General features: G+C 36.5%; 1 protein-coding gene across 2 annotated transcripts; it reads left to right on the top strand.

The window, feature by feature from the left end:
• Window positions 1–25,635, top strand: CEP43 (centrosomal protein 43). 2 transcript variants are annotated; one of them, XM_061991597.1, is made up of 12 exons: window positions 1–306; window positions 6,286–6,339; window positions 8,225–8,279; window positions 8,959–9,047; window positions 11,090–11,224; window positions 11,920–12,003; window positions 15,986–16,203; window positions 18,956–19,065; window positions 19,695–19,763; window positions 20,474–20,513; window positions 21,211–21,304; window positions 21,775–25,633. In XM_061991597.1, the coding sequence occupies exons 1-12, from the start codon at window positions 217–219 to the stop codon at window positions 21,847–21,849; spliced, it is 1,113 nt and encodes a 370-aa protein (XP_061847581.1). In that variant the 5' UTR covers window positions 1–216; the 3' UTR covers window positions 21,850–25,633. The 2 variants fall into 2 exon arrangements, with proteins under 2 accessions (XP_061847581.1, XP_061847583.1); XM_061991599.1 differs by lacking the exon at window positions 21,211–21,304 and having other exon boundaries at window positions 21,775–25,635.
• Window positions 25,636–26,000: the final 365 nt, after the last annotated feature.

The following is a 26,000-nucleotide window of genomic DNA, read 5'->3' as shown; positions in this document are numbered from 1 at the left end:
GTTGCAGTTTCCAGGCGCTGCGGACGGCTGAGGTGCCGGTTGGCCGTGCGCAATCTGCGTTCTTTTTCGGCCCGGTATTGAGAGTGGCCGCTGGCTCGCCTCGTCTCCTTTCCTTGAGTCTGGGGCTAGGTTGGTGCCTTCGCCGGCAGCGGTAGCGAATCTGCCGGTCCTGTCCTACGCTTAGCGCAGTTTGGGCGGTTGTCAGGGAGAAGCAAGATGGCGGTCGCGGCGACGGAGGAGGACACAGAACTGCGGGACCTGCTGGTGCAGACGCTAGAGAGCAGCGGGGTGCTCAATAAGATTAAGGTGGGGGGAAGGAGAGCCTCTCGTCCGCGCAGACGTGGCACACCAGGGAGGGGGGAACATTGGCTGGCGCCGGCGGCGGCTAACGGCCCAGCGGAGAGCTGTGGAGTACGACTGAGACTGCACGGGCTTCGTCTCCTCTCGCCGCCGCTCCCCGGCGGTGTTCCCGGCCAGGGCCCTCTCTCGGCGTCACGGCCTGGCGGAGGCATCTGCTTTCGCCGTGGTGCTCCCCGGCCGCTCGGTCTGGGGCTCGCTGGCTGCCCGTGTCCAGCGCCTGCCGGGGGTGGTTAGCGGTTGTGTGGTCGACGAGGAGGCGAGGGCCCGAGGCCTGACCGCCACATGAGGGCTGCCCCACGGCCACAGGAGTCGCAGGATCACCCGGGTGCTCCCGGCCCCCGGTGCTCGACTCTGCGGTTTTGCCCTTTTAGATAACCGTGTGGCCGTGAGAGCTCTCCTGCAGCTGCCAAACCCACTGGAAACAGTGAGCTGCCGGGAGGTGTTGAACAAGGTGGATATCATTTCTGCTTCGATACGGAAAGCCCCGATTGAAGATTTCAAGTAGGAGTTTTTGAAGGCCACTGTTTAAATGTTATGCTTCTTGACCTGTGTCCTGGAGGCTTACTAAATCTTGCAACTCGCTGGTAGGCAGGCAGCATCCCAGGGGACAAATATGGTCTGTTAGGAATAGAAGATAGTGTTGTGGAGTGTATGCTACTTCCAAACCTGTGGTGCTGCTTGTGTCAGAGAGGGTGTGAATATTGATTACATGGATTCTTCTGCAAGTTAGAGTCTTCTAGCAGTAACTAATGTGTAAATCAAAGAGCTGTAGAGATACGGAACTGAACTGCTGAATTCCCTTCCAAGCTAGAGGAACAAAGTTTGGATTTCAGATCAAGGATGGTGGCATTTATACATGGTGTTCCACTTTAAGAGGTGGATGGTAATTGCTGATATTTCGGAAACAGTTCAACAACTGAAGTGATTAATAGGAGTGAGAACATCTTTGTGTGCACACTTTGAAGTCCCATGGATTTGGGGCTACTTGTCATACTGTTCAACAAAATAATATTATTTAAAATGGGTTGGTTTTGCATTTCAAATGGATAACTCTTATTTTAATTTTGTAAGTACATGAAAAATCTAGCTTGTGTAACTGTGTTTCAAATAGCCTTTTTTCTACTCAGGTGTCAAATAGGCCCTTTGGGCCACTTGTTAAACTTTCACATAGTGTTAACCAATAAAAAGTATGGTGGTAATAGAATGATAGTTAAAAAAAATCACAATTCAGATAGGCCATATGGAGCATGTGAGCTGTAATTTCTTAATTCTTACCTTGGGAACTGTGCAAGTTTTTGTGCTATGGATTCCCATCAGTTTATTGAGTTTTATTTATTGTAGTCTTTACTGTTTTATAAAAGAGCTATAGGAGAGTGTAGTATCTAGTATGGTGTAAGGTATCCTTAAGGCAAACTGGCAATTGACTTACAACAATGCAAGCTACATCCTATTTATAAGGTTATGTCTGTCTTTAATGCTAGGAATTACTGTTTAATAATTGGCATGCTTACAGTTAAGACTGTTCACTTCAGGAATGAATTTTGTTTTTTCTTATCTGCAAACCTTAGTCAGCATTTGAGTTTGACTGTCTCTTGATTGATAGCAGTAATGACTTAGAGAATTTGTTCTGCTAGTACCTGACAAAAGCTGGAAGAATTTTCTTCCGGAAGAATTAAGGCCTAACAAGTATTCTTGTCAGCTTTTAAGTGAAATTAGGTTATAGCATGCATAAGAAATTCTTCATTAAAATAAACATAGTTGTGATTAATAGTGTTTCTTTGTTGTGTGTATCTTTGTATTATGTGGTAGAACTGAGTGAACATTTACATGTTATCAAAACAGTTGTTTGGTTTGTATTTCAGAATGAGTACTGACCATTTTCTCAAGGTGGATGAGGCTAGTCAGGTAACTGGAATTATGTATTTGAGATTTGAAGTTTAGTAAATACATTAAAGAGAAAAATATATGGTCAATGTACATCTGAATTGGTATGAAGCACTATAGATAAGGACAGGTCTGGAAGGATTAGAATTCAAGTGGAATTATTTTAGTGGATAGAATGTACCAGGCTGTCAGCTAACACATTTTGTAACACGTTAAGGACTTAGTAATTTTTAGAAAGAAACTTATCGTGATGACTTGGTTCTCTGAAACAACATGATTTTGTAATAGGTTGCATTTTATTAGTTTGTTCTTATTTTGAGATTAATTTCTTGGGTTCATTGATGTTGATGTAAATGATTGAGCTGTAAAAGAAATGTTAGTTGTACGATTAAAAATCTGTTCACAATTTTTCTGTTTACTTTAGACTTTAAGCATTTTGAGTCATTTGGTTCAAAGTCTATACTGCTGGGCTATTGGCAAATAATATGGCGTTAGTTAGAATAAAAATACTTTTTTTTTTAAATGGACTGTTAGCTACATATGCAGTTAAAATTATCCTGTTTGCTTTTTTGTCTTTGATATGCTGTAATGAACAATACTTTTACATGTTGAATTATTGACTGTCATGAGAATGCTGTAGATTACACTACAGTGTAATCAGCTGTTCTCAGAGTGTTATGGTTTTTCATTGTTGCTTTAAAGGAGTTCATATCAGAAAGTCAACTAATTTCTTGAATTCAAGCGGAATCATTAATTTTCTTTAACATGTATTTATTCTTATTTTTATAAGTTAACTAAAACAACTGTGTAAAAATTTCAGATTTACAAACTGAAATTCAACATTTAAATGTCAATATAGTCCTCATAACATTGTGGATATTTCCTACCTTTAAGAACCTGAGTAAGCACATGATATATGTAGTTGAAGGTATTTGGAGTTTATGGCTTTTAAGTGTTTACTGCTTTCTTTGTGGTTTGGATTCTTCCTATTTATTTTTCTAGCATTCTTCATCTTTTCAATTATAGTGACAGCAAGTTTAATTTTCTTAACCAATTATGGCTGCTAAATGGAGGAGCTTCACATTAGACAAAAAAAAGGTCATTCAGACAGCTTCACTGGTCTTGCTCAAGGATGAAACCTCACAGACTTCATAGATGGAGAGTGGTGGAGAGGGTATGGAGGGACATTGGTAATGAAGTTGCTGTTCTCATTTCATCACCAACTTTCAATCTGTGATGCATACAGACTGGTTCAGGGTTTTGCCCTGATGCACACACGGTTTTCACCTGGGGTAATAACCAGTGGTCAGACTGCTTAATGCTCTGCCAGTCTTGCTCTGTACCTACTGAGATACGTGACAATCACTTCACGGTTAGGTTGTAAAGATGCTGAAAGTTGTGCAGGAAGTTGTCCATGAGCCCCCATATGCAAGAGATAGTTCATGCTTATGCACATATGGGGTTGTTTCATTGCAATGAAGCAAAGATTGGTATTGCATGTCAGTGCTTGGTGAACAATTTATCTCAGAAGCAATGCATTATTTTACCCTGCAAAATTCCATATATTACTGGAATCATTTCACTGCCCTAAACATACATTTATCCACACCATCTCTTGATGCATGACTTAATTACTCATTTGTGAATGCAGGCTTGCAGGAGCTTTACACCTCCAGCAAGTGGGGTGGGGAGCACTGTAAATTGATTAATCTAGCAATTATATAAGCCTCCATAGCTGCTGGTGGGAGCAAATCACTGTGACACCATGCCTGATGATGGTGATCTCAGTCTGTCTCTGTGACTTGTTTCAGGACCTGAAAAGCTGATGTGACATTGCCCAACCTACTGTCTAATCATATTCATCTCCTTGTAATGGGATGTTTTGTTTTGTTTTTTTTTTCCTTTGGTCTCAGCTTTGTTGTTGTTACTTTTTACTTTCTTCCTCATGGACTTGAATTACGGCATTGACCATTCACAGATTCAAGCGTATGGTTCTATGCTTAAATTTATTGTGTTGATATTATGAGAGTATCTTGCTATGACCTGAGCAGTACTCACATCAAAGGATGAAGATCAGTGTTTGGAATGGTGTAAACATTCCTTGTGGAGATAGTACAGGAGAGCTTGACTGCAAACTTACTGAGGTGTTTGCAGGAACTACTACTACTACTACTTAAATGTAGAAATGCTATAGAGTTCTGTTCTAGATGGTGTAAGCCAAAAGGAAACTTAGTAAATACCAAGGGCATTGTCTTCTGGTGATGAGGTCCTGACCTTAAGGGTATTAATTGTGCACTAATGGAAATGAAGGTGATCCTGCTATTAATGGGGAATGGCAACATCTGGGAGAAATTAATACTGTGCCATTAAATAAATGAGAAGAAGAAGAAGACATCAGTCTGTATTTAAAAGCCACTGAGTTTGACCTAGAGGAGTGGAGCAAACACACAGAGTTCTATGGAAAGGAATGACAGCTGTGATCCTGTTCCAGAATCTCAAACAGCTCAGACTCTGACTCAGCTGGTGTAATGGTAACTGCTTTTAGACAACTTTGTTCTACAGTCTCATGATGTAGACTCTTAAGGGAGTTTACCCCTACCCAGATGTAATGGGGTTTTATTTTAAACAGTTGTAATAGCTAGTCTGTTTCATGAATGTTTTGTTATTCTTCTTGCCCTCTCCTGTAAGTATAACTTGCTTTCTGTGGCATCAGTGGAAAAGTCAACCTTGCAACCATTTGTAGACTTTGTACTGACAAAAGATTAAATGAACAAGTTGTTATCTGTTGGTTAGAAAGTTAAATGTAAACTGTTTTTCTAAGAATGATAGTGAAATTAGTGGGCTGTAAGAGGATTTGCTGATTTAATGCTGTGTCCCAGCACCTGAAAAATGTAACTGCAGTGTCATTACGGCTGTTTCATACAATCATAGTAAGCATTTTGCACTTCTGTTGATGGGGAATATTTTTAACTTTTTTACATTACTTTTTGTTCTTTAAAAAGGTGTCCAAAGAAGGTTATGCTTGAAAAGGAAGTGTTTATTACATTTTTCCCATTAAAGACTTTTTTGGTGGGAAGGAAAAGTTGTAGGGTAATTCATGTTTAGTTGCTTTTTGTAATATACATGAGAAAATCCAAACATTCTTCATATTGTTCTTATTCTTAGTTATGGAAATTGATCTTTCTTTAAAAGCTTGCTTTCTTTCTCTTGAAAAAACTGACATACAGAGTAGCACTGTCTTTTATAGTTACCTAACTGCAGTGTTGTGTACTGGCTACTTCAAAATGTCAGATTAAGAGTTCATTCAAATGGCAAACGACATGAAATGCAATGTATGTTGTCCGTTTGATGTGTTCAGTGAAAGAAGTAGAGAAACTGTAGTGTTTAAAAAAAAATGAAGACAAGGCTTATGATTAAAGATTAGTCCTTAGAAGAATTCCTATTCTTGGTTTTTACAATATTAAAAATCAGGTAGATAAAACTCCTCACTACAGGAGTTTCAATGACTGGAATCATGCAATCTTTTACTTGAGAAATTCTGTTTCTTTGAATGTTAGCTGACAAGGAGTAATAGGAATTTTAATATCTTAATTTTTAAAATGTATTCTCAGAAGCTATGTGTTCATGTTTCCTGAATGAATTATAAATGAAGGATAGGTGTTTCAAAGCTGCCTGAAAGAGGGATTTTTAACTTGGGTAAAAAGAGGAAAATAATGTGGATAATTTTTAATCTTTTTGTGTATGAAGTAATCTAGGAAGTCTGGTGTCAATGTCAGCACCTCCTCCTCCTATACTCAAACTGAACACTCTTCTTTCTAATCTTCAAGTCACATTGTCTTCTTTCTCAGCTTCAAGTCTCCTTGTCTGTAATCTTCAGTGTCTTAATTATGCTGATGTAGATTTCTATCAATGCCAAGTTGCTTGAGGAGAAGCACATAACTTTTAAGCTGCTTCCTGGCTCTTTATAATTCTGTTTGTATAAGGAAAATGGTCCTTGTTGAAAGCCTGATCTTGTGTGTTCTTTGTTTTTTAATTGTGCAGGCAGAGTTGCGAGCAGCTGTTTTTTTGGCATTAGAAGAGCAAGAGAAAGTAGAGGTATGAGAAGCATAAAACTTAAAAAGCTAGCATCTTAATAGTTCGCTATGTAACATTAAATATAATAGTTTTAATACTTTCTACTTATGAAACCTAACAAGAAAACTATGTATTGCTTCACAAGAACATGATGTTTAAAGGACACAAAACAGGACTATCAGGATGTTTCCTGATGTTTAGAAATAGGAATTGTTGCATGGCCTTTTGAAACCATAGCTTGAAGTAACTATCTGCTGGTCTTACACTGCATCTGTCCAGCAGACTAGAACAGCTAAATCTCTTCTCCTTCAGATAATACTTTAAAAAATCTTGTTGACTGATTAAGATTTTATCAAATCAGAATAACATATTTTGAAATGTAAAATGCAGTGTCTTTTTTACCAAATGTATTGTGAAAACAGTTTAATGCAGTAACTTGCCAAGTATACTAATGCTTTTGGTGTTTCTCATAAGGATATTTTAGGCTTACTTCACGATAATTTGCTTATAGTTAAGGAAGAATTCTGAATTGAGATATACCTTGACAATATAATAATGGTAAGAGTGTATGATACTAGCATGATTAATTTTTTTTTTTTTTTCCATGCAGTGCTTTCTTGTGTGTGTAAACATAGAATCATAGAATGGTAGGGGTTGGAAGGGACATTTAGAGATCATCTAGTCCAAACCCCCCTGCAGAAGCAGGGTCACCTAGATCAGGTCACAAAGGAACATGTCCAGGCGGGTCTTGAAGACCTCCAAGGAAGGAGACTCCACAACCCCTCTGGGCAGCCTGTGCCACTGCTCCATCACCTTAACAGTGAAATAGTTTTTTTCTTATGTTTAAGTGGAACTTTTTGTGTTCCAGCTTCATCCCATTACCCCTTGTCCTGTTGCTAGCTACTATAGAAACGAGGGATGTCCCAACCTCCTGACACCCACCTTTTAGATATTTATAAATTTTAATAAGATCACCCCTCAGTCTCGTCTTCTCCAGACTAAACAGCCCTAGTTCCCACAGTCTTTCCGTATAAGGAAGATACTCTAGTCCCCTGGTCATCATGGTGGTCCTGCGCTGGACTCTCTCCGGAAGATCTCTGTCCCTCTTGAGCTGAGGAGCCCAGAACTGGACACAGGACTCCAGATGAGGCCCCACCAGGGCAGACTAGAGAGGGACAAGAACCTCCCTTGACCTGCTGGCTACACTCTTCTTGATGCAAACATTCGTTACTATAGTGATAAATACCTGTAATAGAGCCTTCTCTTCATGTTAGGTTCTTATCCAGGATATTTTGATATGTTAGGAATGACGTTTAGAATTTAGTTTCTAAAATCTCTGAATAATTTTGACGAACTCAAACAGAGCACATGGATTTATTTCTGTTGAAGAATCAAAGCTGAAGAGGGCAAACCTAACAGGGAGAAAACCTTTTCTATAATGTCTTTGAAGGTCTTTTGATTAATAGAAGTTTTTTTTTTGTGAACCACTAATTAGTATGATCCACACTTAGTCTAGATTTTTTCTAAGTTCTTGTTTTTTAAAAAGTCAGACTGGATTTCCTTAAACTTGGTACTATATTAGAGAAGCAATTTGGAAAGTTAACTGCTCAACTTATCTTTTAAATCATTAAGTAAATAAAACCCAGTATAGCTTTAAGATTTGTAGTGAAATTATCTCTGTAGCTTATATAATAGAAGTCCTGAGATAATTTTAATTTGCCCATGTATGGCTCTGGAGCTTTTACCTGTAGGTAGTAGAATCAATACAAAGGTAGGGTTTTGAAGTAAGTTGTGTGTCAGACATCTTTGTGGAACAGTGGTACACCAAAGCACCAGTTTACTGTGGTTTTCAGTGTCCTACTAGTATGAAGATATTAATTACTGTTTGGTTTTTGCTTTTTGGCAGAATAAAGCACCTCTGGTAAACGAAAGCTTGAAAAGTTTTTTAGGTACAAAAGATGGTAAGTTTGGTTTTTTTAATATACTTCTCAAAGTAATCAGGAAACAAAAGATTAAATCTTTGAGTCTTTTATTAACAGTACAATCTTCATGACATGAAGGATGCTTTTATTCCTGTCAAATGGCATAATTATTATCTGTTCAGAATAGAATTAAATCTAGAATATCCAAAGCTAATGTGGCTAAAATGGTATTTTTAATTGACTAGTTATAAATCATGAATTCATTATTTTTATGCACTTTTGACAAGTGCATTTGTATTTCATGATACATTATGATTATGCTAACTCCAGAGCCATTCTAGACCAACAGAAGCAGTAACTAGTAAAAATTCAATGTTAGAGGTACAGTAGTTAATGTACACATAGGAGAGATACCAAAATTATATCTTTAAAACAGATGAATAGTTAAAATTATCTTACACATGAATTTTGTAAGTTATTTCTATTTATGCTTCTGCAGTATTGCTGACTTAAGTAATTTTGATACGATGTCTGAGTTGGAAATTAGGCAATCGGTATACAAATTAGCCATGTGGTGATAGTTTGCTGAATGTTTAAGTGATGTTTGTGAGAACGTTAAATCAATTTAGATGTTCATACTGAAGCCATGTTAATGTTATCTTTGAAGTAAAAATTGTTTCTGTCTGATGTATTTTTACTCTTCTTGTTTACTTTTTAGGTCGCTTGGTAGCAGGTCTTGTTGCAGAATTTCTACGGTTTTTCAATCTTGATTTTACATTGGCTGTTTTTCAGCCTGAATCAAGCACAGTAAGATAAACTGATTTTTATTTGTATGCTATGTTGATTGCTGAGGTGCATGGCAATGAATACAGAAGCTATGTTAGATTTGTTTAAACTATGTGCTTATGTTTATTCTAAATAACTTTTTAGTCTGTAAAAGGTATTTACTGCTATAAGGACATGGATTGCAGAAAAGTGTGATAATACGAGTACTCTATGAAAAACTAATGCTTGATAATATGTTAATTCTGAATTAACAAATTAAGAACGTCTGTAAAATCATGGAACAGTATATACAACAGATTACTCCTGCAATATTTTTGCCAATAATTTTACTGTGTCATGAGATTAAGTTAGTGTCACAATGTGGAAATTAAAATTGTCAGTAATCTGCTCTGAGAAAAATTTCACTGAAACAAAGCACTTTGTGTAGATATGTGCCGAAAAGTGACTGAATAGAACAGTTCAGTTGGAAGTGATCTACAGTGATAATGTAGCTCAACTGATTGCTTTTAGACTTTTGATATTGAGTTATTGTCTCTTCTTGTGATATAAAAGTTTTAATAACAAATTTGTATTTTCGTAAGTTCCATTTAACTGAAGAATTTACTATTTTTTATTCATAATGTTTGTTTAAATACTTAATTTCTTCTGTTTCCCAGAAGTTCATTTTTCTTTTTAGGGACTTGACCAAAGAAAACCACATACACCCTATTTTTGTACCAAATAACCTTAACAGCATTTATTGCACTAGGACACACCTATAAAAAGATTCATGTTACTGCTACCACACATAGAATCACAGAATTGTTTCAACTGGAAGAGACCTTTAAGATCATCGAGTCCAGCCTCTGTCCCAACCCTGTCAACCACTACACCAGTTCCCTAAGTGCAACCAACTGTCTCTTAAACACTTCGAGGGACAGTGACTCCATCACCTCCCTGGGCAGCCCGTTCCAAAGCCTGACAACCCTTTCAGTAAAGAAATTCCTCCTAATATCCAGCCTGAACCTCCCCTTGAGGCCATTTCCTCTTATTCTATTGCGTGTTACTAGGGATAACATTATTACACAGTGTCATGTTAGTACTGGTTCTTGGGAGCAGTGCTTTAGCTGCGTAAAGGCATCTTATGCTCTTCGAAACACCCCTTCTCTTTTTCCAGTAAAAACATCGCTTTCACCTATTACAGTGCATATATGAAATTTGGCCAAAGTTAAGTGGATTGTCCAAGACTACTGTGTGTATTGCAGGAAAATTTTACTTTGTCTTCCTCTATTAGCCTGTGTTTCTGAGCAGTCTTTTGTATTGTTTCTTTATCCTTCATGATTTGGCACACTTGACTAGTGGTTTGCATCATTTTTTGCTTGGCCTGTGTTTTGATAGGAGGTATTACTAAATAATCTTAAAAGTTCGAGATGAACTGGTGTCCTTTGCAGTGTTGCTATTCTGAGGTTATGCCAACCAACCTGTGTTTGCCACAGCATTCTACTTCTGCTATAATGTGAAGTTCAGTTTCAAAAAGTGTATTTTTCTTTATTTTTTTTCCTATACAGTTGTGGGGTGTTTTTTTGCTTGATATTGAATTACCTTCATTCCTGTCTCTCCCCAAACCCATAGCGTTTTTAAGATAAAACAGAAACTGAAAGTAAGTGGTGACCTATGCTGATGTACTTACATGCAGAGGAATGGGAACTTCCCATCATCTATGAATTTGCTGGAACCACTGGCTAGGTGTCCTAGGATCCCCTTTGATGTGTGATAGGCTAAAGTAACTTGACTATATCAATCCTTAAATCCTGAAGCATGCTAATGATGAATACTTGCATATTTAAAACAACTTTGGAAGGTCTATGGTAAGTTCAGCACAGATCACAATTCAATGATGAAGCTATTGTTACTTTAGTCTTTATGCAACAAGAAATCATAAATAATCAAAATGTTGCTGTGTTAGTTAGGACCAAAAAGCCTATGGAGTTATATTATAAAATATGTATTGTGTTTTCTGACAGCTGTTTGTTCTTTGTTGTGGTTTGTTTTGTTTTTTTTAATGTGGGGGTTTTTTCCTCTAGCTAAATGGCCTTGATGGTCGAGAAAACTTAGCTCGAGATTTGGGAATTACAGAAGCAGAAGGTACTGTTGGTGGTCCACTGTTGTTGGAAGTTGTTAGAAAATGTCAGCAGAAAAAGATTACAGACAATGGAGAAGTAAGTAGTGTTAACATGTGATTTATATTTTTCTTCATAATTCTTTATTCATTTTCATTTCAATGATGAAAAATAAACATAAATTAAGAACACTTGGCTATTGTTGTAGTATTATACTTCAACAGGCAAGAGTGCTGAAAGAGAAGGATTATGGCTATTCTGTCACTTTTAATGCCACCCTAGTACTCTTTACTAATATTCTGCTACCTCATAGGAACACAGAGTAAACTCAGATAAATAACCCAAAAGGTTTTATTACTTATTTTCTAATTTCTGCTGTGGTTTGATAACACTTCTAACTGTACCTATTTTCATTAGCATACTTCTAATTTTAATATGACCTGAAAAGCCTAGAATTGCCGCTTCTGAAAATATATGTGTTTAAAGCTAAATAATGAAAGTATTAAACAACCTGAAGGCAATGACAGTAATATATGAGTGAATGAAATCTAATGAATAGCATTTGATTAGTCTCTTATGGTTATGGTTTGAAATAAAATTATCTGCACCCAAAATGTCTTTAGTATCCCAAGAAAAGCTTAAATTCAGAAGTAGTTGTCATAAACTTCCTAACGTAACATCATGGTGTCACAGTTTGCATACTTTGTGGATGAGGATGGTAGCCTTGTTTCTTGTTGGATGATATTCTGACAAAATTTGATATATTTTTAATTTGTTAATGTGAAACTTCTTAGGGGCCTCCAGTTCTAAGTGAAAACATGTGCCCCACATCAAAATCAGCTGATGGAAAATCAAGTACACAGCCTCTACCAAATAAGGTAAGATTGTGTATATATAATGAAAAGCCTACGTAACATACATGAGAGAAGTAAAAGAGAGAACTCCTATGAAACTGCAGATACAACAGCATTCACTTGAAAGTCCTGTACTGTTGGGGCATGGGCTATAATGAACATTATGGAGTTAGACAAAGATGGAGAAAGTTAGCAGTTTGAATCACCTTTGACAGCAGAAAAAGAAAAGAATGACTATGTAACAGCAAGCTTGAGCAAGGAGGAAACCGAAACTACAGACTGTAACAGAGACAAGGTCAAAACAAGAAGACAGGATAGAGCATTCAATTAAGCATTGTGTGATCGCACGTACGTGACTAACAAATTGCAATATATATAACTAACAATAGTATAAAGCTAAGCAAAATGTAAGGTAAGCATAACCATAGTCTAGTGTGAGAGAAAACTAACTGAAGACCAAATAGATGGAGTGATATTTTAAGCACAATAAGGCTGATGTTTTAAGTACAATAAGGTTGGTGTTTTAACACAATGAAGTTGGTGTCTAAGTTGTTACAAAAATGAAACTTTGAGGCCTTATGCATAGCACGTGATCCTTAGTATTAACTGTCATGAACTGTAGCACGTACACAGCTTTTGGAAAAAGTATCTAAATGATGATTATGTGACAATAAATTTGGAGTTGATGCACATCATATTAGTGTCTCGTTGCTCCCGTCTTGCATAATGAAGAAGAACCCCTGCACTGTACCTTTTTGACTAGGTAGATGACAGTGCATATACAGACTTGGAGAGACACAGATAGGTTGGAGCTAATGTGTCTGTGTATCGGGCAGTTGGCTGATTGCTTCTTGGGATAGTTTAAATGATAGGATACAACTGTACACAGTCTTTGTGTGGGATGTCTTTGCTCTGTTGCTTCCTATTAGCATAAAATCTGTATGTATTAACATCTTCCAGACCTCTAATACTTCATGTCTGGCTGGAACTAATTAACCGGTTGAGAATTATGGGAAAGTGTAGGGCAGAGAACGGGACATAATCACTTAAGGCTCTTTTTTTATAAGAAACCAGCTGCCCATTACATACTGTCAAAAAAAAGTTTTAAACTTTTTTTTAAAGATTACTGGAAGTAACTTAGAAAGTTTCCAACTCACTAATGAAAACTGAGAAATAAAACATTGCATGGATTTTGTTTCCTATCAACTGTTTAGAAGTACCAGTCCATAGATGCAAAAGCTTTTCCTGTTGACTGACTTCAGCTTCATAGTGATTGAGGCTGATCCAGTCAACAGTGGCATTTTCCTGATGTGTATATGCTTAATCCCCAATAAGTATGTGGACACAGGAAAGTGGTTCTAAGGTCTGTTCCAAGGTCTAAGTTTTAGAGAAAGTACCAGGATTATTTAATTCTGAGCAAGAAGTGTTACAATATGGCAAAATATCCTTTGGTGAACTGTTTCCTTTTTAAAGGAGAATTTTGTGCACTGTCAGAACATTACAATTAAGAATAGAATAGCTATGGCATGCAGCAGCACTTGGGGCAATGATAAGAACATTTTCATTTATGTATCCTTTCTGATGTGATGAAGTTACAAGTAGAATATAATTTCCAACTTGTTAGAAGTCCAACAGGCTTTTTCACAGAGTCACAGAATGGTAGGGGTTGGAAGGGACCTCTAGAGATCTAGTTCAACCCCCTGCTAAAGCAGGTTCACTTCGATCAGGTCATTCAGGAACGTGTCCAGGGGTAGTTTGAAAACCTCCAGAGAAGATTACTCCACACCCTTCCTGGGCAACCTGTGGCAGGGCTCCTTCGCTCTGAGGAAAGAAGTTTCTCCTTGTATTCAAGTGGAACTTTTTGTGTTCCAGCACATTTCTGTTACCTCTTCTCCTGTGACTTGAGAGTGCAGGAAAAATGTGCTACCTGATGCTGTTGGCAAACACCTTTTAAATACTTTTGTTAATGAGATCCCCTCTTAGTAGTCTCTGTGCTTAACAGTCCCAACCTTTTCTTGTAAGAGTCTTTCCTCTTGAAGTTTTATAGTCTTTATACCTATCTTCTGTGGCAAGCAAATTGTAATTCCATTACAGGAGGAGATAGGTGAACATGTTCTGAAAATGCTTTTCATAATATGTTGCTGAATCCTCGGTGAAAATATTTTTATCTGAGAAAGGGGAGAAAATTAGTCGGTTGGACTATGTACTCCTCTGAGAATAAGTACTAGATATCTTAATGGGACTACAGTTCTTAGATATATTTTGTCTTTCTTCTCTCTTTCCTTGATAAAGACAGGATGGAAGAATATTCTGCCTGTGCAACATATTTGGGGTAAAAAAAAAACCCCACAAAACACTAAAAACCAGGAGGAAATTTTAGCCAGTCCCAGCTGGAGCAAGATGGAAGTTCTGAAATTCTTTAGTTTTTTTGAGCAGTCTAGACTTGAGATTCTCCAGTAGTTTTTCAGAAGAGCCATGAGCTGAACTGGCCCTGTGATTTGGCAACTGTACATGTAACATAGAATGGAGTCTGCTAGGAGAAACCAAGACCATGTCTCTTGGTAGCAGCAAAGAATTACAGTTGTTTAAATATAAGTGTGAAACTCCGCTCTGACTTATTAACACCACTGGTCTGAAGCCCAAGATAGACATGTTGCTCTTTGAACCCTTGGCCCTGGTTAACCTATCACTACAATTTTAAAGCATTTATTTCATCATAAAGCAAAACTTAAATTCAAGCAAAGGACAACTGTTGTGCTTGTAGTTTCTCAGACAAGATAGCAGCTGCTGACTCCTTCAGGGCCCAGGACAGAAAAGTAGTTGTAACTTCTCTTTTACTAAGGTCAAGTTATCACTCTTAATTTTGAACAATTCTGTTACTCTAGGGTAGGAAAACAAATGTAGTTAATATCACTAAGAGGTATATGTGGTTTTTTCTCACCCTAGAAGAACTAAGCTGCTGCCAACAACTGAATGTGGTTCTGTGACTGAGATAAAATGACCTTGGTAGTCCTTGTTCAACTTTCATGGCCTTCAGTTTGAGATTTTTACTTCAGCCTTCTGAATGAAAGCTATTGGCTGATAAAGAAATACTTGGGACACTGCAGCCTACATATTGCATGTCTAGATCAAACAATACTGTTAGTTTTGTTTCAGATCTGTTGCCATCCCTAGTGTGCAGGAATTAATGTAATAGATTTTTTTTTACTGGCTTAACTTAATAAATCTAGGGGAAGATAAAAGTACTGCTTGATATATGGCAAGGTGCTATTGTTTAAACATAAAAATCTGGTTTTTTCACAGTAGCTTGTCTAGGTAAATTTGAATGTTGTTCTTTGGGCCAGGAAGCTTTGCAAATATATGACTTGAGTTGTGTTACTTGATCTTGAAGTTAGCATATAAAATAATCTTTACGTGTTTGAGTATCGTAGAACTGTGCCATAAGCATGATACTTTAAAAGTACATAACTTCTAGTGTTTGTGTCTCTATTGTGTCACATTTTTTAGTATTTAGAGGGAGAAAGTGTTAACTGTAGTCTTTAATTGGCACTTTAAAAGCGAATATTATATTGTAGAGATTATTGTTTAATGTGGAAGCTAGAGTCATTTGCATAGGTTTATAACTGATTTCTTTTTGTTTATGGACCACTAGTTAAAGCAGCATGTAACTTTTAGGCTGTAAAACAAACCTCACTGTATTCAAAGCATGTAGATCTTGTTCTTTGGTAATTGCCATCTTTTAAAATAGGTTGCTTTTGTAACAGAGGTGATTTGAATAGCAAAGCAATGCAGAGGCTGTAACACTTCCTTTCTGAAATTATAAAACAACATTTTTCTCTGCTGTGATTCCTGTTCATATCAATATATTCCTGAGAAGTACTAATAAATTTGAGAGAACTTTTTAGAAAGTATTGGTACATGTATATTGTGTGCTCATATTGCCACTTGCAGTATTATAAGACATAAATACTCATTTCAGTGAGGATTTTTTTCTTTTTCTCTCGAGGCTGTTGAAGCTTCTCAAAGTGATACAAGTCTCTCATCAGGGGAGGCAAGCAAAAGAAGCATTCATTTTTTGCCTAACGAAACAAAACTAGATCCTCAACTAGAAGACAAAGACTTAATTACCAAAGAAAAAAGTGATCCAAGTGTGGATGAAGATGATACAGAGGGAGATTCTTTTTTTGATGAACCTATACCCAAACCAGAAAGAACTTATGGCTGGTGAGTAACATCAATGTTCTACTTAATACAGGTTTATTTTGTCCTTGCAGGCCTTTGAGAGCTATCTAATATGTCACTACTCACACTTCTAAATGCTTTTATATCTGCTCTCTAACACTGCGTTTCTGAAGTGTGCATTTCTATGTTTCTATTCTTTGAAATGCACAGTGTCATCTGGGATGTCTTGGAAGTGCCGTGAGTGGAAAAATCTGTATCGCTTCAAGGTGCATCAATTTTACTACATTATATCTCCATCCTATTTCTTTGGTGGAATAAACACAGATGAGGCACTGAGATCAGTGTTTCTTCTTGCAGCAGAGCTGCAGTGGTAATCATTACTAAAGGCAGGGATAGTGTTTTAGATACTGGTATGGCTTTGTAAGGATTACAAAAAATATGATGACTGTGTAAACTGGCTCCATAAACTGTGAACATAAGGAAAGCTTTCTCATAACTGAGGGTTTCCTCTTCATGTTGCAGCATCTCTTGTGTGCACGTCTGTGTTTTAAGCAAAGTCTTTTTGTTTCTGCACATGCCAATTTTGCGGGTGCTTCTGAAAGGCGTTAGTTTTGTTCATCTTTGGAGCCTAACGACTGAAAAACACCATTTGAAACGAACTAGCGACTGAACTATAAAACAGTTTGGTTTATAAAACTGAAAAAGCCTATATTTGTGTTATGTCACTTTATCTCGAAGCTTGATTTAGATATCTCATTTGAGAAATGCTGCAAGATTGTTTCATGGTGTTCTTTTGCTGTGCTTGAGTACTCTGGAATTGTTCTAGCTTAGTAAAGGTTACCAGAAAAGATTGCAGAAGCATTTACAAGTCAGTTTGACAGTAGCTCCCCTCATGTTGGCTTTTTCCCCACAATTACATTGATGGAGTCTCCTTCCTTGGAGGTCTTCAGGAGCCGCCTGGACACGTTCCTGTGCAACCTGATCTAGGTGGACCTGCTTCAGCAGAGGGTTTGGACTAGATAATCTCTCAAGTTTCCTTCCAACCTGTGCCATTCTATGATTATATGGTAGTGGGCAGAATAGCGTAAACTTTTTGTATTATTGCCATAGTACATGTTTACTCTTGCAATGGGATCATTCTGCTACAGTACAAAGCAATCATATGTGGCAAACTAAGTCTCTCAGTAAATTAATAGGCTCCTTGAGAAAGATTATTTATAATACAGCTTTCATTGGATGTATTTAGTCAGAACGGTGACTTTTCTCAGGAAAATATTGTGTTAAAATAGTCCTGCTATGGTCTCTTTCTTTTCTCTTTTCTTATTGGAAATACCAAAATTAAAACTGCAACTGATTGCATTTACTCCATGTACTCAAGAGCTCATTTAACTAGTCTTTAACCAAAGTCTCTATGCATTGTTAGCAGATGCTTGTGTTATCATAAAATATGTTTAAGTGGTAAACTGGGAAAACTAGAAAAGGCTGGAAAAATTTCTGAATAATAATAATAATATTTAGTTATTTCTCTTTTTTTGGCATTTTATATGACAAGAAGGGAAATGCACTTTGAAATTGGGTAAACTGAGTTTCTTTAAAAAGACCATTCAAGAAAAAGACTGTAATTATTCATTAAAATTAGGATTTTTTTCCAAGTAGAAAAACTCCCTACATATAAAAATATTTCCAAATTATGCTGTCTTCAGTACAATCTCAGTCCACCGAGTATTAATTTTTACCTCAGAACGTGATTGTGATATATTATGGCAATGTTCCGTTATAATTTTGCTGAATATAATAATAATAGACCTGGCGACTAATTGTAACTGAGCTGTCTGCTGAGTCTTTCACTTCTGTCCTTCTGGCAGCGCCTCTAGGGGAGAGAAAAAGAACATACTCCTCAGTTGAAATCCCTTCGTGGTGTGTTGTGCTGTTGTACCTGAGTCTCAGGGTAGTAGGAGAGGCATCAGTATCAGAGGCATCCACTCTCGGAGAAGTAGGAGAGTAAGTAAGAGAGGCATGAACATTGCTTTGCTTGCAAAAGGTCAAATTCCCTATGGGCTCTTTGCCTCTTCCTCTAAGAAAGGTGCAGTAGAGAGGAAGGAAGCAAGCAGTTACTAAGGATAGAGTAAGACATGATCCAAGCTCTCATTGCCCCAAGATCTCTCACCTACTGTTAAAAATATGTATACCATCATGTATTAAAACATAATATTTTGGTGGTGTAAGATACAATGAATAATGCCAATGTCATTACCAATGGGAATGCAATCACAGTAACAAACAGTTCTGGTAATACGAAATGTGAAAATCTTACTCTCTTTTAATAGTGTTTCTTTATCCTTTACTTGCAAGTTGTAATTGAACTCAATATTGTAAAGATATGAATGGAATAGGTAGTAGCCAAGACAACTTTAACATGTGATGATGAGATCTATCTTGCTGTAACTGAGGTTTTCATTCTGTGAACTGTGGCGGCTCTTAGGATTAATCATTTCATCAGATACAATCTCTTCTCGAAAAACTAAATAATTTAAATACTGATCTATATCTGAATCTTTCTTTGGTGGTGTTTACATGTGGGGCTAATAAAGGCCCTTTGACAGAAATAGTGATGCTCGTGCAGGTGCAGAAGTCTTTGCATAGGTGAGAAAGTGACTTTCTTACTGAATGTTTTGCTTGACACGTGTCAGTTAACTGTTCTAGTTTTATGACAATTTAAAAAATAGTAGAGAAGGAAGAAGTCACTACGTGCATTTTACAACTTTGTGGAGTACTTATTTTTTGTTTCTTTTAGGAAAACTGAAGCTAATAAAGCAGGAAGTCTAGCATCCCTCTCTGATGCACCACCTCTAAAAAGTGGGTTAAGCTCCCTGAGTGGTGCACCTTCACTAAAGGAGTCTGATAGTAAGTTTTCACCTGGTTTTGTGTTTTGCTAAATGTAAGAGACATGTTCTGTAAGGTATTGACTGATCTATGCCTTCAGATGCAAATAGAATTAAGTACGTGAGCCATTCCTGATTTTAACATGCTTTTATAGTAAGGCATTTTTCACTGGATGGTCATGTACTGATTTTGGTAACTTATGCTGCCACTGGATCTTAGGATGATGCATAACTGCATCTTATGATTTGGAGCATGAAATACTTAGCTATGTGTACTTTTTTTGTGTATATAAAGCAGTTTTCAGGAGCATAAAATTCTGCTGCTCTGTTTGTAACTGAAATTAATTTACTCATTTGTGTTCTTGTCTTACATTACTTGCACAAGTTATTTAGAGATACTTGCTTTCATGTTGTAAAACCTGATCCTAAATACAGGGAGGTTGTCTCTGTTTGGTACTCATGTTTTTAAATATGAGCAGATTTCAGACCTGAAAATCTGATTTAGTATTACCATGCCATACTATGAAATTAGGTGAGGTTACAATAAAAGAATACTTTTTTTAAAGAATGGATGGGTGTGTGTAGGTGGGAACTTTTTATCAAAGAGTCACAAATCAAATTTCTGATGTAAATGCTTTTGTTTTGTTACAGAGTTAAATAGAAACTCTGTTTTGAAAGACCTGCGGTTGGTGAATGCAAAACTGGGATCACTAGAATTAGGCAAGTAGCTGCGAAACATGAGGAAGTTCTGATATTTTTAGCTGTTAAATTCTGGTGTGTCTTCTTAGAGGAATCTGAGAAACTGAAATACATATGTTGAACAAAGTCTTCATTTTCATTTCTGACACTCTTTAATAGTATTGTGAAACTTACTAAAGTTCAGAGCAAGATCTGATCTAGAAGACTACAGAGGAGTGAAAACTGGTGTCTTTTGTTTTGATTAGTATTTTACCCAAAGGTTTGATTCATTCAGTATATACATTTGCTAACATCAAGTGGTAATTTTTTTTTGTCTGAGTTTCTAAGAAAAGAAAGGATTTATATTTATGGGAAAAAGAACCAGATGGATCTTACTGGTTTTCAATGGCATATTTGCTTGCCCTCCACACCTTTGAAAGTTACCTTTGTAAGCTTTAGGAGCGATATGAAGATGAAGTATCATCTTTCTCTCAAAAGAGAGCTGACAAGTATTTGAATTTTGTCTTCAGCAATGTAATCAACATCTTGAAAATGTATATTTGATTTGAAAACAGTTTGTGTAAATTAATTAATTAATGACAAACTCATCTTCCTAATCTGCACAAGTGATTTAATCTGCTCCTACTTTTACTGGCCATCAAACCATGTATTTTGGTGCAGGCATAGATTATTTTTTTGCATTTCTTGAAGGGAAAACTTTGTTTTAATAATACCTTTTAAAACTTCTTTAGGAAATGGAGATGATGAGGAGTATGCTGATGATTTCAACAGGTAAGAGAAGAATGGTACTGCAGTAACATAGTATTTCATGCATTATAAACAAATCCACTAGCATATTTGAATTATTTCATAAAATTTTAGCCAGTCAGTATTGCTGGAGTCTGCCAGTATTTCTGAACTCCTTTAGACTTTGATTTGCTATTTTAATGCACACAGTTACAAATTTAAAAAAAATAGATCCCTTTCTTGTAGGGGTGATGAGTTGCTTAAAAATCTGCTGCTAACTTTAAGATAATGGAAAGTTGTTGCTTTTTTTGTAGAAGGTGTTTGTCAAGTGTATCATTCAGGGGAAAAAAAAGTTTTAATGTTTTAATTAATACTATTAGATACTGAATAAGGTGTATACTGAAACAATCAGCTAAAAAATAAAGCATTATAAGTAGTAACTAATAAATATTTAACAGCCTCATCGTTATATTGTGAAGATATTGGTGTTGTAAAATCAGGACTGAGGCCTAAGTATTTATTGGTATTTATCATGGCTTCATCTAGATAGAATAGATTCATCTAGATATCATACCTTCATCTGGGTAGAAAGCCTTTAGTTGTTATGGGGTTTTAAGTAACTTCACATTTAATTTGCTAGGAAGTGAAATCCCAATCAAATGTCAAATATAAAGCGAATGTGGGATTTTCATTTTGAACATCCAGGTATTATTTGTACGTTTATGATTTTCTTTCTCTTTAGTACTAGTCATCGCTCAGAAAAAAGTGATATCAGTATTGGTGAAGATATAGATGAAATTTCTGTGGAAACAGAGGAGTCAAATACCAGTGATAAAGTATGATTCTTTAAAAATTACTCTTCTTGACTTTCTTCTGACCTTGTCTTGACTTTTTTTTCATCCTTCTGTCTAGGATACATGTTAAGGCTGTATTATCTGTTATGTTCTGTAGTTTTACAACTAGTATTCCTGCCAAGTTAGATACTATACTAATTAAAAAACACCAATAAATAAAAAAGAACCCAAACAACAACAAAACAAAACAAAAACCCCACAACAGTTGTTTGGTAGCACAGTCCATGATCTGTTTCTAAAGCATACAAAATGCATTTGAGACTGGTTTAGTATTTGTCATAGGACTGTCTTATCTCTGTATCTCAAGACCTGTCTGATTAGCTCTCAAATTAGTACAGAGTCTCACTGAAAGAGCTTGAGGCCAAAAGGATGGGATGCTATATGAAGGATTACAAGAAATGATACTTAATGTTTCTGTGATTTCTGATTTTGCAATTTTATTTCTTTTGTAGCTTGAGGGCATCACGCAAGACCTTACCATTTCTCAGTTAAGTGATGTTGCAGATTATCTAGAAGATGTGGCATAGAATTGGACAGCAAAAATGTTTCATTGGGCTGGACTGGAAGACTGCTGTGGACTTAATTTCAGACAATCATTTTGCTGGAATGCCCACTCTCTATTTGTGCCTTGTGTTTCAAAAAGACTGTAGGTGGAGAAGGCTTTCAAATTTTCTTAACAAGAACTAAATGAAATAGTGCGTTCCCATTTGAGTCTGATACCAGAACTGTTTTCTTCGTTTGGTTCGGCCAAAACTTTTGCAGCAGGAGGTGGATTTTCCAAGCAGGATGTCCATTGCTGGCAGTGGGCATAATAAAAACCAATTGAGAAGAACATCTATAGAGAGGCACATGGCTTTATAATGAACTTGTGCTGTTATTGTAACAGTCTGAATTTTTTTTAAAGATAACCAAAGCAAGATCCTTCAGAGGTAGTGGTTCAACTCATGCTTCTTTAAACATGATTTTGTCAAGTCAACATGTAGTACCCATTCATGGTAACCAGCCACAATACCTACTTGCTCCAGGCTTACTTGAAACTGCTGTTTTTCAGACTCTTCTGAGAGTTGGACTTTATTTTTTTTTTAAGGCATATAAAATTGAGAGTGTCTAAACTCAAATCTAAATTTAGCTAAATTTAAGAGCTAAATTTAGTACTAGTTCTAACTCCAAATTTTCTTGTTTAAATATATTTGTCAGACCACTGATGTTAAGACTTAAGCTGTTTTTATATATCTGATAATTTCATCAATGTTATGTGTTGTTAAATCACAAAGAAAAAAGTTTTGTAAAGATCCACAAATCATTAACTGAATCTTACTGGGTTTTGTTAAGTTTTTAACAGTGTGGTAACGGTTTGTGGAGCTTTTGTTATTGAGGGCTCGTCATGTGCTGTGTAAGCTCACTTTCATTCTTGAAAATGCTTGTTACATAAAAATGAGCGCCAAAAAGTGAAACCACTAACATTCTGTTTTTCAGATTCTGACTGTTGTGCAGAGTTAAATACCAATTTAAAAATACCAAACCGAAGAGATTCTAGACACTAAGTTCTACCTAACAGCAAATCCTTATATTTTCATTATGCTTTTGCAAAACAGGGTCAGTAATGGAAACACTGACAGTTCTTCAACAATACTGTTGTACACTGCTGCTATGATATATAGGTCACAGACATTTGTAATACTGAAACAAGTCTTCAAAATGTGCACTTTCTGAACATTGTGAACACATTTGGAAAATAGACATGTGAGTGAATATAACTTAATTTTTTGTTATTTTATAGGCTTTGTAATTTTTTTCAGTAACACTGTTGGCCTGTCATCAATGGTCACTGCAGTGGAAGTAGCATGCCAAACTGAAGCCATTGGTTAAGCGTACAGAGCTGCTACTAGCATAGGATGCTGAGTTAAATCTTTTTTGGCACTGAGCCAGCAGGCATGGAGCAGTGCTGGGAAGTTAGGCTTGTACAGTACATAAATGATTTGAGAGGAGAGAGGAAAAGTGTGCCTTTTATTTATGTGCACCGCAAAATAGCCAGCAAAAAAGCATCTGAATATTTAGTCATGGTATTAACTTCTGCCATTGTGCCATATTGTAGCAGCTGAACACAGAGGAGAATTTCTTTCACCCTAAAAAATTAATGTGCCATAGACTTCAAATAGCAACAAATACTGTAACATATGATACATCCTGTGTAAAAATTCCTTTAAGTATGGAGGATCATGTGCCTCAAGATACTATGTATAAAAAGCTTGTCTGGGGCTTCTTTCTCTTTTTTTTTTTCCTCTTTTTTAAGAAGAGCAGCATGTCTGAAGGAAATAAAATTCCCCTTGAACACCTGGAAACAATTGAGTTCTGACATTCATTTTTAAGGTGTATGTTGAATAATGTAGGGACGGTGTTGTTTGCTTTTCTACATGTCTTGGGAAGACGTGATGTGCCATTACCTGTCAGCTGTAGGATATGTCTCAATTTATCATACCAAAAGAAATGAAGACTTTATTAAATGATTTCTAATTGCATTTGAAGATATGGCCTTTTAAATAACTAATTAGGTATTTTAAGTGTTAACATGACTTCTGTTAACAGCAAAGTGTTGTTCTTTTACCTTAGGGGTTAATTGGAGACCTTGCACTTTGGCTCTAATTTAAGGAAATGCTGAGAAGTGGTAAGTCTCCATGCTGTTCCTCCTGTGGGCTTTTAGTGAATTGTGTATAAGAATTCAAATTGCAAAATAAAGCTATTGTGCTGGCTAAGTTGTATTTTTGAGACTTCTTGAACCAAAAATCTTAATATTTAAGAAATCCAGTGGGTTTGGGGAGGTTTTCTTGAAAAATGTGCTTTTTCATCATCAGTCCAGTCTCCAATTGAGAATGTGTGTCCAAAAGATCTTGCAATTACTGATGATGGACACTAAATTCTGGTTAAGACCAGACTGAATAGGGTTACTGAGTATCAGCTTTAGTTGTCAGGTGGTTTATGATTCAAGGGAAAAAAAATCCAGTCTTGTTTGGCAAAATTTTGCCTTACTGTTGTTAGAATTACTTAAGACCAGCAAGGTAAGCAAATGCCTGTTTTGCTGTTCACTTCAAACTGAGATACTGGGTATTTCACATTAGGCTTATCCCTAAAGGACCCAATGAAGCTGAATCCTCAACCTCATCTGTCTGTTAGGATTAACTGGGACCCTGTCATAAAAGGTGGGAATGTTCCTGTCTAAGTGTTTATCTGTATTGGTCCTGCCTTTTCACAGCCAACTCTGAGAAGAGAGAGGCCCTAACAACTAAGAGGACTTAGGGCCCTAAGAGAGGCCCTAACGACTGGTCTGTGTGGTTCTGTACCGGCTAGCTCTGATCACAACTTCGATTATTTTTTTGTTAACTCTATATGCTGTGTAATTTGACAAATCCTGTAAATAAAACAAAAATAAAAATCCAGAAGTAATGAAGGACAAAGCTACGGCTGGCAGTTCCATACCATTAGTGTGGCTGCGGTCGTGAGGATGGATTGTAAAAACAATGCTTGTCTCCCTTTTTGTAGTGAAGTTATTGCATTCCACCTTTTTTTTTTTTTTTCAACAAAGTGAGAAACCACAGAACATCTGATAAAATATTTCCTCATACGTGGTGTTTACCCTAGCTGCAATAAAACCCACTCTTGGCTTTAGACTGTTTTGACAATATATCTTGTGTAGACGATATATCTAGGTCTTGAGACAAATGCTTCTGTAACTGACAGGGTGATTGGATGATAATGATAAAGAAGGGGTTTACTACTTTATTTATGTTTTAGGGTAGTGATTTTTCACTTATGAAATCCTTTCTACAAAGCCCAGTCATCTTTTCAGGAAAAAAATGCACCCACAGATATTTTAGCTCAGTTATTGGTAAAAGCTAACTAACTTCTAGTTCTACTATTGTCTAGGCAGCAGAAATTGAATCTTGACAAGATGACCACAGTGATTTGTGTTAATTTCAGGAAATGCCAGGTGCATCTTTTTGGTAGGTCATCTTCTGTGTAAGGTAGAGCCAAGAGAGAAGTTGAACTGAATCGTAAGAAAGAGATGCAGCTTTGGTAGATTTGTAAGTGAACTCATTCATCTTGAAGCTAAATCCTCTACAGGCTAGTGAATAACGAATGCAGTACTGTAAAAACATATCTTGCAACATCTGGCTGCCTTGATTTGTACAAAAAAGGGAACTGGCATATTCGGGGCCATTGAATAACCCAAAGATTGAAGCTGTGACAGAACTGCAGTGGACATCAAAAAACATGAGTTCTGTTTCTATATCATAATATTAAATTTTCCTAATAAAAGAGGGAAAAATTATTATTAATCTCTAATTTATAAGTGATCTCTAGCATACAATTTCTGGTTTCAGACTGCTGTGATTTTATTGTTTCTTTCTCAATAAAGAATAATGGGAAAAATGCATTAAGCTATCCTTGTGTGTATGATATGCCACTTCTTTGGAATATGTCCATAATGTCTTAACAACAATCACAGTTCAAGGCTTGTTGTGTAACTTTTTTGAAATCACTCATTTTTTGTATTTCAGAGAGGCAAAATACCAGTATTGGTCCTTTTGGAAAAAATGGCAAACAGTGAGCTTCTAAGTACCAAAAAAAAGGATGGAGTGTTGTTCTTTTTTACTGGTGTCGTCTTCCAGCATGGCCTTGG

Source organism: Colius striatus, chromosome 2, assembly GCF_028858725.1.
Source record: "Colius striatus isolate bColStr4 chromosome 2, bColStr4.1.hap1, whole genome shotgun sequence".
In the NCBI taxonomy this organism is placed as follows: domain Eukaryota; kingdom Metazoa; phylum Chordata; class Aves; order Coliiformes; family Coliidae; genus Colius; species Colius striatus.
The sequence above is the reverse complement of the archived record's forward strand: the minus strand, read 5'-3'. Positions and strand labels throughout refer to the sequence as shown.

What these genes read in the sequence shown, in the direction of transcription:
- CEP43 (XM_061991597.1), top strand. Translation starts at nt 217, where the DNA reads ATGGCGGTCGCGGCGACGGAGGAGGACACAGAACTGCGGGACCTGCTG. An exon ending in GGGTGCTCAATAAGATTAAG is followed by an intron (nt 307 to 6,285) that starts GTGGGGGGAAGG and finishes TTAATTGTGCAG; the next exon opens with GCAGAGTTGCGAGCAGCTGT. An exon ending in AGTCAAATACCAGTGATAAA is followed by an intron (nt 21,305 to 21,774) that starts GTATGATTCTTT and finishes TTTCTTTTGTAG; the next exon opens with CTTGAGGGCATCACGCAAGA.